The following is a 17,889-nucleotide window of genomic DNA, read 5'->3' on the forward strand; positions in this document are numbered from 1 at the left end:
TTTAAGCCTATAAGTTTTTCCATGATTTCTACTTTTGAAGTATCTCATAGATCCTGATACATAGCAATTGCACCATTTTTATTTTTCAGAAATTCCGTAATTTCTGTTTGTATTAACCCTTTCACTGAAAATTTACTTACTGGAGTACTTTATAATTTTCATATAAAAAGGAATTTATTTTAGAGTTTTCTTTTAAATTTCAAGTTCTATATCTTCATGGCCAGCAATATTTCCACCGGTATATTTTTGTGCCCAAATATATAATGAGTTTTTGCGAATATATCTCATGTGTTGAGAAGATATAGTCTCTATTATCAGTTTGTTTTCTATCCACGAGGTTGGATTATTTTGATCCTTTGTATTCTTACTTATTTTGTAAAATTTATTTAACCTTCTTCTGCTGAGTGATGTGTTAAAATACCCTACAAATAGTGCTCTGTTTCTTCTTGCATCTTCTGTAGTTTCTGCATAGATAATCATAACTGTTGTGCCTTTATTATGAATTGCAGCTTTCAGCAGTAAGTATTCTTCTCTATCTTGTTTGATGTCTTTTGGCCTTACTTCTACGATTTCCGATAACAGGAGGATTGCAGCCTTTGCATTCTTATTATTTTCCTTTACTTTTCCTTTGGATTTCACCTTTTGAAATATGCACTTCACTTGTTTTTTGTATGAAGTACAGCATTGTGTTTTGTTTTAAATATGCATATCTTTGTCTTCTAAAGGAGAATAAAGTCTATTCACTCTATTGATATGATGTATGTGTTAGGCCTCAGCTCTATCATACTATTTTTCTTATGATTCTGTATTGTATTTAAAGCTACGTTATTTCTTTAGCTTTTATGTTTGTTTGTTTGTTGTTATCTTGCTTAAAGCTTCTTTGAGTATTCAGGCTAGCTTGAATTTTTATTTTAGTGGTTATTTTTATATTTACATATTTTATAATATCCTAATATCCTAATCTCATTTTTTCTTGCTTAACCTTAATATCTAGTCAGTTATGGCCGGGCGCGGTGGCTCACGCCTGTAATCCCAGGACTTTGGGAGGCCAAGGCGGGTGGATCATGAGGTCAGGAGATCGAGACCGTCCTCGCTAACACGGTTAAACCGCGTCTCTACTAAAAATATTAAAAAATTAGCCGGGCATGGTGGCGGGTGCCTGTAGTCCCAGCTACTCAGGAGACTGAGGCAGGAGAATGGCGTGAACCTGGGAGGCAGAGCTTGCAGTGAGCCGAGATCGCGCCACCGCACTCCAGCCTGGGCGACAGAGTGAGACTCCATTTAAAAAAAAAAAAATCTAGTCAGTTATTTTTAATCTTTGAGTCTTAACTGCTACCTACACAACAGTCAGTAATCTCTAGTTTCCACTTTTCTCTCCCTCTTCTCTCATTTTATTGTTGCATCTTTCCTTTTTTGTCAGAATATATAATGTTTACATTCTGTATTGTTTCTCCTATTCATCAAGTCTTACTAATTTCCTGAGTCATCTTTTGGTTACATAAAGCTCATTCTCCAGGAGGCTGGGGCGGGAAGATTGCTTGAGCCTGGGAGATCGAGGCTGCTGTGAGCCATTATCATACCACTGAGCTTCAGCCTGGGTAAGAGAATGAGAACCTGTCTCAGAAATAAATAAATAAATAATTTTAAAAAGTGCATTCTCTACTAGAGTCCTCAGGATATCACATAAGTATAGAATTCTCTGACATTTTCATATTCAGAATTATTTTTTCTAAAGCCTTAATAAATGAAAGACAGGTATTTGTATATTAAATCTTTGGTTTATACATTTAAAAATTTTTTGAAATGCTACCTTACTATTGACTTGCTTTGAATATGGCTTTTAATAGTGCTGACATTAGTTTAATTCATTTTCCATTATGGGCTACTTTATCTTTATGTCTGAAGGCCTTGAATGTTTTTTCCCCTTTATACTTTAATCTAATAGTTTCAGTAAGAATGTGTTATTCTGTAGAAGTTTTGCCAGGTACACAGTGGAGTCATGCAATATGTAAACTCAAATCTTCTTTTATTTTCAGATAGTTCCCCTGAATTATAATTGTAAATATTAGTCTTTCCATTTTTTTTGCTCTAAAAAAATCTCTGTACATTTGTTGGATCTTCCTTGCCTGCTTTCCAATTCAATCACTTTGTGACCTGTTTTAATTCATTCTTTTTCAGTTTTGTTCTTTTGTTTTTCCTCTATGCTGCTTTTAAAGTTTTCTCTGAACAATTTTCTCTTGATGTCCTTGTACTTTAGAGTTTATTTATGATATAATTTTGTCTAGTTTTCCTGAGTTCAGTAAAGCCTCATTTTATTTCTTCTTGGGTTTTGTCAATTTCTGTATTTTCTTAATTGAATTTCTGACTCATGGTGCCTTTTAAATACCTCAAATACATGCTTGAGAATATTTCACTCATGTTAAATTATTTTGGTATGGCTTTTCTTTGTTTACTTATTTATTTACTTAGTGACTTTAGTGGAGAAGTTTCATTAGCTGAAATGTTTTGGTTTGCATTTCCTATTTTCTCTTACAGCAGCTTTGTATGGAGTTGATTTTTTCTAGTTCTTGATATTTTGTGCAGGGTGTTCATAGGTGAAGAGCGCCCTTTCTATTTTTTTTTTTAGTAAAATGCATTATTTTTAAAATGATGGTGATGGAAATGAGGGTAGAGGGAGTTATTTTATCCTATGACATCCTTTCCTTTTTTAAATTCCCTGTCTCCAAGGATCTGCATACCTCTTCTTGTGATCTGATTATTTCCCCTTAGCCATGTTTTTTGGAAGCTTCCACTTCCAGGCCCATTCAGTCCAAGCCCTTTCCCTGTGTGCTGTACTGGGAACTGTTGAGTCCGAAAACTATGATTTGTATTTTTAACAATGCTAGACTTTCTCTTACCTGGAGTTGACTTGGTGTGTGTTTCTTCTCATTTCTCCATGCCATTCTGCTCTCTTTTTCTCTGCAGTCTCTTAAGCCTTCCCTCTGCAATAGCAGTAGAAGCTCTCTTGGCATTTGGTGTTTGTTTCTCTACTAAGAAATAATTTGAAGATCATGGTATTCTCTGTATTGTAGTAATGTTAAAGATATTAGTCATGAGTATCCTTACTTGTTCTCTTTGTTGATTTTATGTTTTCTTCAGAAGATTATGTAAGAAGATTTAAAATCAGGCAGCTAAGATTATTCTCCAGACTTAGAAATTCTAGCATTATAATTGATTGTCTGTACAATGGGCCTTGGATTAATCAATAGTCAGGCATTGCTTTCTTACATTCTCTGTTAAATCCTGCGCCCAAGCTGAGAAATTCTGTGAACATGACATCAGTTGTCTAAAACAAAACTGGTTTGTTCTTTCGAAAGGAAGAGCTTATGTGAAAATACTGGATTAAATATGATGGCCGTGCTCTTAAAGAAAAGAACAAGAATAAATGGTACAGTAGACAATTTGCCAATTTTGTAATTTTAAAAGAAGTGCTGAAAATTATGGCGAAATGTTTTTTCTCATAGGTGTATAACATGGTTCCAAGTATAGAGCCGTATGGTTATTTCTACCATGGCCTCAATCTTGATGATGGCAAGGAAGACCCTTGCATTCCTCAGAGGGATATGTTCTACAATGGTTTATATTACACACGTGTAAGCAACTATGGGGATGGAGATATCTATAATATTGTCAGAGTAAGATCACTAAGGATTTTGGAAAATATTTCATCGCAATTTTTAGTATTCATAATGCATATTAATGTTTTCTTAATTATGTAGTTTTCTTCCTATACTTTGAGATTTGTGTCTGTAATCTGCCAATAGAGTACATAGAAATTGTTCTTATAAAAAGGAGATATTAATTTTGCTGATTTTAAAATTTTCTGCTGAAAATAAATCATGTAGCTATAATTACAAAACCTCACTTACAAAAATGAGACAGTCTCCAATTAATACAATAAATTTTATGCAAAGATAGTCAAATCAAGAGGCTAAGAGAGTGTGGACTCCAGATATCCCTAGGCCATTAATGAGACATGCTGAGCCTTCCATGAAATAATCTTTATAATTAACATCACAAGTGTGTAAGAAAAGGGGTATTGAATCAGACAGACTTTATCAGGTTCCAGTTCTTTAATTTACTGAGTGTGCCGTGTGTGTGTGTGTGTGTGTGTGTGTGTGTGTGTGTGTGTTTGATGTTAATTAGGGTAATGATAGTGCTGATCTCATAAGTATTTTCCACTTAGGATGAAATGGAGAATAATGGAAAATACTTAGAAAAATGCTAGCACATAATAAGTGCTAGATAAATCATAGTGATTATAATTTTTTCTCTAAATTAGGGATTTTCCATAAGTCAAATAGAGGTAAGTTGACTTGTAACTTCTCAGACCTTTGTTAACACAGAAAATATGGATACTTATGATCCATTTATCTTTGCAATATAAATAATAGGCCTTTTATAGTTCTTGCATGAAAAGAATGAACAATATTTTTGTTGTTTGTTTCTTTAAAGAACATGGGTCTAAAAGTCTTTACCAATCTCCATTACCGAAAACCAGAAGTATGTGTGATGGAGAGAAGGCTGCCACTCCCTAAGCCGCTTTATCTAGAAACAGAAAATGATGGTCCAATGCATAGTGTTCTGTCTAGAATTGCATGTAGGTAATCTTACATTTTTTTGTTGGGGGATGACCAAACCGCTTTGTGGAATTTAGTGTATTTGGGATAAACGATACAATTTTGGAATTTTATATGTGAATTATGCCATGTTTTTGGCTACAATTAGACATCCTATAGTTGGATAAAGCAGAATAAGACAGACTAGACATGCTTTTGGCTATAACAAGAAATTAGCTTCAGATGTGAGATGTAGTTTATTTTTATTGATAAAATGCAATGTCAGAAATACAATCATGCTTCACTTAGTGATGGAGAATTTGTTCTGAAAAATGCATTGTTAGGTGATATTGTTGTGCGAACATCATAGAGTGTACTTACGCAAACCTAGATGCTGTAGCCTGCAACACACCTATGCTATGTGGTACAGCCTATTTTTCCTAGGCTACAAACCTCCGCAGCATGTGACTATACTGAATACTGTAGGCAGTTGTACCACGATGGTAACTATTTGTGTATCTAATCGTTGCTAAACATGGAAAAGGCACAGTGAAAATGTGGTATACAAGATAAAAAAAAGTTATACTTTTATATAGAGCACTTCCCGTGAATGGAGCTTGCAAGGTTAAAAGTTACTCTGAGTGAGTCAGGGTACAAATATATTTTCTTTGTTTACATTCTTATTCTATAAGCTTTTTCCTATTTTTTAATTTTCTTTAACTTTTATACTTTTTTGTTTAAAACGAAGATGCAAACACACACATTAATCTAGGCCTATACAAGGTCAGGATCATCAATATCACTATCTTCTACCTCCACATCTTGTACCACTGAAAGTTCTTCTGGGGCAATAACATGCATGGAGCTGTCATCATCTATGATAGCAATGCCTTCTTCTGGAACATCTCCTGAAGGACCTGCCTGAAGCTGTTTTGCAGTTAATTTTTTTGATAAGTAAGAACAGTACACTCTAAACAGTAAACAGTATAGTATAGTAAGCACAAAAACCGGTAACATAGTCATCATTATCAAATATTATGTACTGTACAGAATTGTGTCTGCTATATTTTTATAGGACTGGCAGTGCAGTAGGTTTGTTTACACCAGCATCACCACAAACCCATGACCAATGCATTGCACTACAACGTTATGATGGCTTTGATGTCAATAAGTGGTAGGAATTTTTCAGCTCCATTCTAACTTTATGGGACCACTGTAGTCTAAGTGGTCTGTCATTGATCACAGTGTCATTATGTGGTACCTGACTGTGTAGGGGAACAGGCAATGTATGGTGATACAGGAAAACAGTCATAGTAAGTGACTGTGATACAGGAAAGTGAGGTGTTTTATGGAGACCTTACACCCTGATAATATATAGACCATAATTTGCAGAGTCCAAGGTCTGAATAAGGTACTTCTTCCTTTTTTTTTTTTAGCTAGTGGAATCAGAGGGGAGAATGCTGACTATGTAGAACAGGCTATAATTCAAACAGTAAGAACAAACTTCCCAGAGACATGGATGTGGGACCTCGTCAGTGTTGAGTGAGTTTTAACCATTTTCTCTCCTATGTGTCTTTATTGCTATTTTCTTTTTCTTTCTTCAGGTTTATTCCTGGGTATATAAAACAGTACCATATTTGTAAAATATGTATCATTGATTTGCATGTACTTATCATACATTTTATTTTATTTTTTTCTCTAGCATTGTTTTCCCTTCACCAAGAGTTTCTCTTCTATTCATTTTATGGAGACAGATTTAACCTGCCCCAATTAAAAAAAAATGTGGCGTTTAAAGAAAAATGACCTTTCTATACTCAAATTTTATAAAAATCCAGCTCTCATTATTTTTATCTAACACCCCATCCAAACAATATAACTCACTTTTGAGCTTCAGTCAATACTTTTCTGCTTGCTCTGCACTTAATTTTAAGTTCTTGGTTCAGACAAAGAATGTGTTTTACCGATAACCGCTTCCACTTCCTCAGGCTCTGCCAATCTTTCGTTCCTCATTCCTGATACGATAACCCAATGGGAGGCAAGTGGCTTTTGTGTGAATGGCGACGTTGGATTTGGCATTTCCTCTACAACCACTCTAGAAGTCTCCCAACCTTTCTTTATTGAAATTGCCTCACCCTTTTCGGTTGTTCAAAATGAACAATTTGATTTGATTGTCAATGTCTTCAGCTACCTAAATACATGTGTAGAGGTGAGTTGTTCTGTTTGATCTGGAGGCAAAAATCTAACAAAGCTAAAATATTTCTTAATATTTCCATATTCTGTTTATCCTCAAATGCAAAATGCTACTATAAAGGTATAAGACTTAGGTCCATATTCCTCAAACAAATACAATTGCTTTCATTCACAGTGACAGTTTAAACAGTGTATTGAGCATGGTGTTTCATAGTGATGTGTGTTCCAGTGCTATCCTCATTGCCATGATTGTTTTCTTAGATTTCTGTTCAAGTGGAGGAGTCTCAGAATTATGAAGCAAATATTCATACCTGGAAAATCAATGGCAGTGAGATTATTCAAGCTGGAGGGAGGAAAACAAACATCTGGACTATTATACCTAAGAAATTGGGTAAGCAGCTATCTGTCTACACCAGTCACTCATGGAAAACCAGCCCATATTTATTGTCTCCATTTACTTTCCTTAAATTGTCTATACAAACGTGATTTTCTCCCTCACATTTTTAAAATTCTTATTGTAAATTCTCCATTAGAAATTCTACTCTATAGTAATCTAATTTCTGGTTGTTAATGCTGTGTAGATCAAAACCACCATTCATTTTTACAAGAGCATAATGTAATTAAAATACAATATAAATGCTAACTTGCATGACCTATCATGGACTATATGTTTGGCATATGCCATATCCCAAATGAAGGCCATGCTATCATTAATGCCACCTTAATTATTTGACTTCTCGCTGGGTCCTTCACCTACCATCATGAACCCAGGCCACCTTCACGAAAATTGCTGCTCCATCATGATGACCAATGAGGGAATTGTCAGGTTTGTAAACTTACTAGATGTGCCATGGGGATACCAAAATCACTAAATGATTGGATTGAGATCAAAAACTGAGAATATTGTCTTAGTGCCTATGCTATCTGCAAGATGGAAAAATAAACTTGTCTCCTATTGAAATATTGAAAATACATAGAATGGAAAAAGTTTAAAATTCTAGTAAACAAGGAATGCTAGATACAATGTGCGTGACACTTTTAATCACTACTTTTAAAAAATGGTCATTCAAATTTTCTTTAATGTACTATATTCATTGTATTATTTTAATAGCAAATAATATATCTATGAGATTATTTTAGCTCAGTTGTGATGCTGTTCTCAGACTATTTTTCTATTAGATTTGAAGTTTCTCAATATTTCTACTGCACAAGATCTTCAAAATCCTACCTTGGCAATTGAGACAGAATACTGTACCAACTTGTATAGTTTTATGACATTAAGTGGAAGACACAGTTTTAAGAGTGAAATAGCAAGCTTCCTGAGACAGAGAAACACTAAAACACAACAACAACAACAACAAAAAGAACAATATATTGGTTATGTATATTGGCATATAGTCACGTAAATAATAATAACCTTAAAGAATGATTGTTTTCAATCCTGTAATTTTCACAAGCAAGGAAACTGGTGATCAGTTCTAATTACATAATGTGAAATCAGGAAGTTTAAAAACAATGGATTCCCTGCTAGGACATTATTTCAATCCAGTGCCTATCTACTATATCATATTTTACTATGCTTGCTTGATTTTGGGAAGTTAGGAGCCCTAGTTCGCTGACATTATTAGCCTATATTGTCATAAGTAACCTTTATAAACAATCAATATCAAGAAATTGACTCAGACAACTTTGTAAAATGTTACTTTTCCTAAAATTTCTTAAGTTTTAATTAAGTAAATTTATCATTTAATGTAAGGAATCATTAAAATCATGGAACAGGTGAAATGGAAGATACCACATTATACCTAGGAAGGAGAAGAAATAAGTTATTTTGTTCTAAGCATTAACTTAATGATAGGATTTAGTTAATCCAATTCAAGACATGGTTCACAGACTCTAGTCATTTCTCATTACAGAAGGGACCAATGATCAATTTAATTTATATTTGGGAATGTCTTCCAGGTAAAGTGAATATCACTGCAGTTGCTGAGTCCAAACAAAGCAGTGCTTGCCCAAATGAAGGAATGGAGCAGCAAAAGCTAAACTGCAAAGATGAATTCCCATGGAGGCTTTTCTTCCAACCAGGTGATTAATGTAGGCCTGATATTAATAGCAATATGTTTAATGCAGAAGCTGTAACTCTATGACAAGTGAGATATTAATAGTAAAGCTATCACAACAAACCCTTTCTGAGAAGAAGAATCTTTGGTAATAAGATTCTTATTATCTTATTAATCTTATTTTATTTCCTCAACAATTATTTATTGGCCAGTTATTGTGTATCAGGCACTCTACTAGGAAGCCTCTAAATAGAAATGAATGAAATAAGGTCTCCCGTTCCAGGAATTTATGACCATTTGTATCTTCATTCACACAGCGAACATAGAATAAGTCTAGAGGACATTTTTGTCGTAAGCACCACTCTTGGTGGTACATTAGACACCTGATGATACTCTGTTCAAATTATATACGGGCCAAAAAGAAAGCTTTCGCTCAGTTCTGTGGGCTATACACTGGGAAAAGCAAATGAAAAGAAGGAAAACAGGAGACATGTTGGGTATGAGAAACAATGACATGTTTTTCCTTACTTGGAAACAAATTGAAAATGCAAAAAAGCAGTTTTATTTCCATGAGAAAAATCTTCATTTCTCTTTGTGTTTGGTCTTAGTTTTGGAGTAAAACCATATGCTAATCAATTTCCAAAGATCTTTTCCTGATTCTGAATTCCCTTCTTTGAAGATGAACAGAAAAAAAAGAATTATCCATGGCAGCCACAGTGGCCACTGAATCATAATTCAGTTAAGTAATGCCTTAACTTTTAGAAAAGCTTTGACACCATTTTTAACCAAGGAGGCTATATTTTATTAAAAAGTTTTAGAAAGTAAAAATATAATTAACATTTGTTGAAAAAAATTAATTTAAGTGGAAACAATTTGCACAAGGAAGGATATTTTCCTATCATTCAGGATATTGCTTCTTGGTGTTTTGCTGACCTGTTTTAGGAACATTTCTAAGGGTTGATATGAAGTCCATGGTCAAATGATGACCAATATTGTGTTGTAACTGAGCTTGGATCATTGTTTGTGCTGTTCTGTGCAGGAAACTGCAGTTTGTCTTCTTGCCATAATCCGCTACATAACCCGTGAGGCGGGGACTGAGAGCCAGGAGGGGAAGAGGGGGAGAGGATGATGATAATTTCAGCATCGCCGGCTGTGTTCACCCAGCCTGTGAAATTGTTATTAATATCCTGAAAGGGAGAAAATGATATTACTCCCGATAATAGACAGATATGACTCTGCATAATAGAGCACGAGGTGTACACCCACCCTGTGATATTCTTCCTCATATGCAGAGGCCGAGAAGTTGATATTACTCCCAATATCGCAGGACGTATACACCCTCGTGTTAGATGGTCCTTAATAATATTCCAAGGCGGAGTGGGTGATGTGACTACATATATGGCAGAAAGTGGAAACCCCCCTGGGATATTGTTCCCATGGTCCTGGAGGGAAGAAAATGAGATTACTTTCAATATGAGAGAAGGTGGACACACCCCCACTGATATTGTTTCTAATTGCAACGTGGGAGAGGAGGATATGACACGCGATATCGCAGGGAGTAGCGACACCCCTGTGATACTGTTCTTAATATTCAGGGAGGAAGAGGATGATATTACTCCCAATACAGACGGGTGTACACCTTCTGTACACCAAGGGTGTCCACCTGTCTGTGAAACAGTTCATAATCTCCAGAGGGGGAGATGATATTACTCACAATATGGTAAACAGGCTGTGAGTCCACCGCGGATCCTAAGAGCCAGGCGGGGAAGAGGAGCTGGCTCTCAGTCCCCGACTCGCGGGGGGTGCCTCCTCCCCCCTGCGATGGGGTCCTAATAGCCAGGGGTGGGAGAGGGTCTGGCTCTCAGTCCCCGCTGCGTAGGGGGTGCCTCCCACCCCTGCGATGCCAGTCCCAAGAGCCGGGGGGGAAGAGGAACTGGCTCTCAGTCCCCACCTCGCGGGGGGTGCCTCCTCCCACTGCGATGGGGGTCCTAAGAGCCACGGGGAGAAGAGGGGCTGGATCTAGTTCCCCGCCTCGCGGAAGGTGCCTCCACCCCGTGATTGGGGTCCGAAGAGCCAGCGGGGGAAGAGGGGCTGGCTCTCAGTCCCCGCCTCGCGGGGGGTGCCTTCCCCCTCTGCGTTGGGGTTCCTAAGAGCCAGTGGGGGAAGAGGGGCTGGCTTTCACTCCCCGCCTCGCGGGTGGTGCCTCCCCCACTGCGATGGGGGTCCCAAGGGCCAGGTGGGGAATAGGGGCTGGCTCTCAGTCCCCGCCTCACATGGGGTGCCTCCCCGCCCCTGCGATGGAGGCCTAAGAGCCAGGGGTGAAGAGGGGCTGGCTCTCAGTCCCTGCCTCGCGGGGGATACCTCCCCCCGTGCGATGGCAGTCCTAAGAGACAGGGTGGGAATAGGTGCTGGCTCTCAGTCCCCGCCTCGCATGGGGTGCCTCACCCCCCGGGATGGGGGCCTAAGAGCCAGAGGTGAAGAGGGGCTTTCTCTCAGTCTCTGCCTCGCGGGGGGTACCTCCCCCCCTGCGACGGCAGTCCTAAGAGACGGGGGGGGGGGGAAGAGGAGCTGGCTCTCAGTACCCGCCTCGCGTGGGGTGCCAAGCGCCTGCGATGGGGGTCCTAAGAGCCAAGGGGGGAAGAGGGGCAGGATCTCCGTCCCTGCCTCGCGGGGGTTGCCTCTCCCCCCTGCGATGGGGGTCCTAATAGCCAGGGGGGGCAGAGGGGCTGGCTCTCAGTCCCCACCTCGTGTGGGGTGCCTCCCCCCTCTGCGATGGGGATCCCAAGAGCCGGGGGTAAGTGGATCTGGCTCTCAGTTCCTGCCTCGCAGGGGGTGCCTCCCACCTCTGCGCTGGGTGTCCTAAGAGCCAGGGGGGGAAAAGGGGCTTGCTCTCAGTCCCCGCCTCGCGGGGGGTGCCTCCACCCACTGCGATGGGGGTCCTAAGAGCCAGGGGAGGAAGAGAGGCTGGCTCTCACTCCCTGCCTCGCGGGGGGTGCCTCCCCCACCCGCGATGGGGCTCCTAAGAGCCAGGGGAGGAAGAGGGGCGGGCCCTCAATCCTTGCCTCGCTGGGTGGCCTCCCACCCTGCGATGGGGCTCCTAAGAGCCACGGGGGGTAGAGGGGCTGGCTCTCAGTTCCCGCCTCCCGGTGGGTGCCCCCCCCTGCGATGGGGGTCCGAAGAGCTGGGGCAGGGTGAGGGACTCGCTCTCAGTCCCCGCTTCGCAGGGGGTGCCTCCCCGCACAGCGATGGGGGTCCCAAGAGCCAGGGGGGAAGTGGGGCTGGCTCTCAGTTCCCGCCTTGCGGTGTGTGCCTGCCCCGCTGCGATGGGGGTCCTAAGAGCAAGTGGGGGAAGAGGGGCTGGCTCCGGTACATTGCAAATGAACTGCTGTTTTTCTGATCCCGAGCTGCGTTCGGACCCCTTTCGGATAGTAAATCCCATGTAAGGTAACTGCCGTCGGCAGATCTGATCTTTCTTCTTGGACACCTAAAACCCACAGTCCTCCAGGTGGGTGCTAAGGATCTTAGAATCTGCGGTGCGGGTCCAAAGCCAGGGGGGGAAGAGGGGCCGGCTCTCAGTCCCCGCTTCGCGGGGGGTGCCTCCCCCCCTGCAATGGGGGTCCCAAGAGCCTGGGGGGGAAGAGGGGCTGGCTCTCAGTCCCCAACTCGCGGGCTGTGTCTTCCCCCCTTGCGATGGGGATCCTAAAAGCCAGTGGGGGGGAAGAGGGGCTGGCTCTCAGTCCCCGCCTCGCTGGAAGTGCCTCCCACCCCTGCGATGGGGGTCCTAAGAGCCAAGGGGGGGAATAGGGGCAGGCTCTCGATCCCCGTCTCTCGGGTGGTGCCGCCCCCCACTGCGATGGGGGTCCTAAGAGCCGGGGGTGGGAGGGGCTGGCTCTCAGTCCCCGCCTCCTGAAGAGTGCCTCCCCCGCTGCGATGTCAGTTCTAAGACACAGGCCGGGAAGAGGTGCTGGCTCTCAGTCCCCGCCTCGCGGGGGTTGCCACGCGCCTGCATTGGGGGTCCTAAGAGCCATGGGGTGGAAGAGGGGCTGGCTCTCAGTCCCCGCCTCGCGGGGGATGCCTCCCCCCCTCGCGATGGGGGACCTAAGAGCCAGGGGGGGAAGAGGGGCTGCCTCTCAGTCCCCGCCTCGCGGGGGTGCCTCCCCCCGCTGCGATGGGGGTCCTAAGAGCCAGCGCGGGAAGAGGGGCTGGCTCTCAGTCCCCGCCTCGCATGGGGTGCCTCCCCGCCTGCGAATGGGGTCCGAAGAGTCGGGGGGGTTGAGGGACTGGCTCTCAGTCCCCACATCGCGTGGGGTGCCTCCACCCCCTGCGATGGGGGTCCCTAGAGCCAGGGGGGGAAGAGGGGCTGGCTCTGAGTCCCCGCCTCGCGGGGTTTGCCTCACCCCCTGCAATGAGAGTCCGAAGAGCCGTGGGTGGGAGGGGCTGGCTCTCAGTCCCCGCTTCGCGGGGGGTGCCACGCGCCTGCATTGGGGGTCCTAAGAGCCATGGGGGGCAAGAGGGGCTGGCTCTCAGTCCCCCCCTCGCGGGGGATGCCTCCCCCCCTGCGATGGGGGTCCTAAGAGCCAGGTTGAAAGAGGGGCTGGCTCTGAGTCCCCGCCTCGTAGGGGGTGCCTCACCCCCTGCGATGGGTGTCTTAATAGCCAGCGGGGGGAGAGGGGCTGGCTCTCAGTCCCGGCCTCCTGGGGTGTGTCTCCCCCTCCTGCGATGGGGGTCCTAATAGCCTGGGGGGGGGGAGAGGCGCTGGCTCTGAGTCCCCGAGTCGCGGGCGGTGTCTTCCCCCCTTGCGATGGGGATCCTAAGAGCCAGGGGGGGAAGAGGGGATGGTTCTCAGTCCCCTCCTCGCTGGAAGTGCCTCCCACTCCTGCGATGGGGGTCCTAAGAGCGAAGGGGGGGGAATGGGGCAGGCTCTCGATCCCTGCCTCTCGGGGGGTGCCTCCCCCCCTTGCGATCGGGGTCCCAAGGGCCAAGTCGGGAAGAGGGGCTGGCTCTCAGTCCCTGTCTCTCGGGTGGTGCCTCCCCCCACTGCGATGGGGGTCCTAACAGCCGGGGGTGGGAGGGGCTGGCTCTCAGTCCCCGCCTCGTGAAGAGTGCCTCGCCCGCTGCGATGTCAGTTCTAAGACACAGGCGGGGAAGAGGTGCTGGCTCTCAGTCCCCGCCTCGCGGGGGTTGCCACGCGCCTGCATTGGGGGTCCTAAGAGCCATGGGGTGGAAGAGGGGCTGGCTCTCAGTCCCCGCCTCGCGGGGGATGCCACCTCCCCCCTACGATGGGGTCCTGAGAGCCAGATTGAAAAAGGGGCTGGCTCTGAGTCCCCGCCTCGTAGGGGGTGCCTCACCCCCTGCGATGGGTGTCTTAATAGCCAGCGGCGGGAGAGGGGCTGGCTCTCAGTCCCGGCCTCCTGGGGTGTGTCTCCTCCTCCTGCGATGGGGGTCCTAATAGCCCGGGGGGGAGAGGCGCTGGCTCTCAGTCCCCGCCTCGTGGGGGGTGCTTCCCCCCGCCGCGATGGGGGACCTAAGAGCCAGGCGGGGAAGAGGGGCTGGCTCTCAGTCCCCGCCTCGTGGGGGCTACCTCCCCCCCCTGCGATGGGTGTCCTAAGAGCCAGGGGGAAAGAGGGGCTGGCTCTCCGTCCCCGCCTCGCGGGGGTGCGTCCCCCCTCTGCAATGGGGGTCCTAATAGCCCGGGGGGGAGAGGCGCTGGCTCTCAGTCCCCGCCTCGTGGGGGGTGCTTCCCCCCCCCGCGATGGGGGACCGAAGAGCCAGAGGGGGAAGAGGGGCTGGCTCTCAGTCCCCGCCTCGCGGGGGATACCTCCCTCCCCTGCGATGGGTGTCCTAAGAGCCAGGGGGAAAGAGGGGCTGGCTCTCAGTCCCTGCCTCGCGGGGGGTGCGTCCCCCCCTTGTAATGGCGGTCCTAAGAGCCAGTGGGGGAAGAGGGGCTGGCTCCGGTAGATTGCAAATGACCTGCTTTCCTTCGGATCCCGAGCTGCGTTCGGACCCCTGTCGGATAGTAAATCCCAAGTAAGGTCGGCAGTTCTGAGCTTTCTTCTTGGGCAGCTAATACCCACAGTCCTCCAGGTGGGTCGTAAGGATCTTAGGATCCGCGATGGGGGTCCTAAGCCGGGGGGGAAGAGGGGCTGGCTCTCAGTCCCCGCCTCGCGGGGGGTGCCTCCCCCCCTTGCGATGGGGGTCCTAAGAGCCAGAGGGGGAAGAGGGGCTGGCTCTCAGTCCCCGCCTCGCATGGGGTGCCTCCCCGCCTGCGATGGGGGTCCGAAGAGTCGTGGGGGGTGAGGGACTGGCTCTCAGTCCCCGCATCGCGTGGGGTGCCTCCACCCCCTGCGATGGGGGTCCCTAGAGCCAGGGGGGGAAGCGGGGCTGGCTCTCAGTCCCCGCCTCGCGGAGGGTGCCTCCCCTCCTTGCGATGGGGATCCCAAGAGCCAGGGGGGGAAGAGGGGCTGGCTCTGAGTCCCCACCTCACGGGGTTTGCCTCCCCCCCTGCAATGGGAGTCCTACGAGCCGGGGGTGGGAGGGGCTGACTCTCAGTTCCCGCCTCGCGATGTGTGCCTGCCCCGCTGCGATGGGGGTCCTAAGAGCAAGCGGGGGAAGAGGGGCTGGCTCCGGTAGATTGCAAATGACCTGCTTTTTTTCTGATCCCGAGCTGCCTTCGGACCCCTGTCGGATAGTAAATCCCAAGTAAGGTACCTGCCGTCGGCAGATCTGATCTTTCTTCTTGGACATCTAAAACCCACAGTCCTCCAGGTGGGTGCTAAGGATCTTAGAATCCGCAGTGGGGGTCCTAATCCAGGTGGGGAAGAGGGGCTGGCTCTTAGTCCCCGCCTCGCTGGAAGTGCCTCCCACCCCTGCGATGGGTGTCCTAAGAGCCAGGGGGGAATAGGGGCTGGCTCTCAGTCCCCAACTCGCGGGGGGTGCCTCCCCCCCTGCGATGGGGGTCCTAAGAGCCAATGGGGAGAATAGGGGCAGGCTCTCGATCCCCGCCTCTCGGGGGGTGCCTCCCCCCCTTGCGATAGGGGTCCCAAGGGCCGGGGGGGAAGAGGGGCTGGCTCTCAGTCCCCGTCTCTTGGGTGGTGCCTCCCCCCACTGCGATGGGGGTCCTAAGAGCCGGGGGTGGGAGGGGCTGGCTCTCAGTCCCTGCCTCGTGAGGAGTGCCTCCCCCGCTGCGATGTCAGTTCTAAGACACAGGCGGGGAAGAGGTGCTGGCTCTCAGTCCCCGCCTCGCGGGGGGTGCCACGCGCCTGCATTGGGGATCCTAAGAGCCATGGGGGGGAAGAGGGGCTGGCTCTCAGTCCCCGCCTCGCGGGGGATGCCTCCCCCCCCTGCGATGGGGGTCCTAAGAGCCAGGTTGACGGAGGGGCTGGCTCTGAGTCCCCGCCTCGCAGGGGATGCCTCACCCCCTGCGATGGGTGTCTTAATAGCCAGCGGGGGGAGAGGGGCTGGCTCTCAGTCCCGGCCTCCTGGGGTGTGTCTCCCCCTCCTGCGATCGGGTCCTAATAGCCCGGGGGGGGGGGGGGAGAGGCGCTGGCTCTCAATCCCCGCCTCGTGGGGGGTGCTTCACCCCCCCGCGAAGGGGCACCTAAGAGCCAGGCGGGGAAGAGGGGCTGGCTCTCAGTCCCCGCCTCGCGGGGGGTGCCTCCCACCCCTGCGATGGGGGTCCCAAGAGCCAGAGGGGGAAGAGGGGCTGGCTCTCAGTCCCCGCCTCACGGGGGATGCCTCCCCCCCTTGCGATGGGGGTCCTAAGAGCCAGGTTGAAAGAGGGGCTGGCTCTCAGTCCCCGCCTCCTAGGAGGTGCCTCACCCCGCTCGGATGGGTGTCTTAATAGCCAGCGGGGGGAGAGGGGCTGGCTCTCAGTCCCGGCCTCCTGGGGTGTGTCTCCCACTCCTGCGGTGGGGGTCCTAACAGCCCGCGGGGGAGAGGCGCTGGCTCTCAGTCCCGGCCTTGTGGGGTGTGCTTCCCGCCCTGCGATGGGGGACCTAAGAGCCAGGGGGGGAAGAGGGGCTGCCTCTCAGTCCTCGCCTCGCGGGGGGTGCCTCCCCCCCTTGCGATGGGGGTCCTAAGAGCCAGAGGGGGAAGAGGGGCTGGCTCTCAGTCTCCGCCTCGCATGGGGTGCCTCCCCGCCTGCGATGGGGGTCCGAAGAGTCGGGGGGAGGTGAGGGACTGGCTCTCAGTCCCCGCATCGCGTGGGGTGCCTCCACCCCCTGCGATGGGGGTCCCTAGAGCCAGGGGGGAAGAGGGGCTGGCTCTCAGTCCCCGCCTCGCGGAGGGTGCCTCCCCCACTTGCGATGGGGATCCCAAGAGCCAGGGGGGGAAGAGGGGCTGGCTCTGAGTCCCCGCCTCGTGGGGTTTGCCTCCCCCCATGCAATGAGAGTCCTAAGAGCTGAGGGTGGGAGGGGCTGGCTCTCAGTCCCCGCCTCGCGGGGGATGCCTCCCCCCCAGCGATGGGGGTCCTAAGAGCCAGGTTGAAAGAGGGGCTGGCTCTGAGTCCCCGCCTCGTAGGTGGTGCCTCACCCCCTGCGATGGGTGTCTTAATAGCCAGCGGGGGGAGAGGGGCTGGCTCACAGTCCCGGCCTCCTGGGGTGTGTCTCCCCCTCCTGCGATGGGGGTCCTAATAGCCTGGGGGGGGGTGGGGAGAGGCGCTCGCTGGCTCTCAGTCCCCGAGTCGCGGGCGGTGTCTTCCCCCCTTGCGATGGGGATCCTAAGAGCCAGGTAGGGAAGAGGGGCTGGCTCTCAGTCCCCGCCTCGCTGGAAGTGCCTCCCACTCCTGCGATGGGTATCCTAAGAGCCAGGGGGAAAGAGCGGCTGGCTCTCAGTCCCCAACTCGCGGGGGGTGCCTCCGCCCCTGCGATGAGGGTCCTAAGAGCCAAGGGGGGGAATAGGGGCAGGCTCTCGATCCCCGCCTCTCGGGGGGTGCCTCCCCCCGTTGCGATCGGGGTCCCAAGGGCCAAGTGGGGAAGAGGGGCTGGCTCTCAGTCCCTGTCTCTCGGGTGGTGCCTCCCCCCACTGCGATGGGGGTCCTAACA

General features: G+C 48.6%; 1 protein-coding gene and 1 long non-coding RNA gene across 2 annotated transcripts in view; one reads left to right on the top strand and one right to left on the bottom strand.

The window, feature by feature from the left end:
- LOC473397 (ovostatin homolog 2) overlaps positions 1–17,889 on the top strand; it is a 93,389-nt gene that overhangs the window by 68,967 nt on the left and 6,533 nt on the right. The window contains 9 exon segments of the mRNA XM_063786184.1: positions 3,504–3,674; positions 4,495–4,639; positions 6,035–6,140; positions 6,576–6,804; positions 7,050–7,179; positions 8,751–8,873; positions 10,444–10,568; positions 13,907–14,741; positions 15,513–15,659. Coding sequence (XP_063642254.1) covers positions 3,504–3,674; positions 4,495–4,639; positions 6,035–6,140; positions 6,576–6,804; positions 7,050–7,179; positions 8,751–8,873; positions 10,444–10,568; positions 13,907–14,741; positions 15,513–15,659 — 2,011 coding nt within the window.
- Positions 9,607–17,362, bottom strand: LOC134807575 (uncharacterized). The gene is made up of 6 exons (XR_010148331.1): positions 15,557–17,362; positions 14,819–14,969; positions 14,197–14,293; positions 10,563–13,658; positions 10,115–10,290; positions 9,607–10,035 (listed from the first exon to the last, which is right to left on the bottom strand). It is a non-coding gene; the product is annotated as an uncharacterized LOC134807575 (long non-coding RNA).

The sequence above is a fragment of the Pan troglodytes genome, chromosome 10 (assembly GCF_028858775.2).
Source record: "Pan troglodytes isolate AG18354 chromosome 10, NHGRI_mPanTro3-v2.0_pri, whole genome shotgun sequence".
Taxonomy (NCBI): domain Eukaryota; kingdom Metazoa; phylum Chordata; class Mammalia; order Primates; family Hominidae; genus Pan; species Pan troglodytes.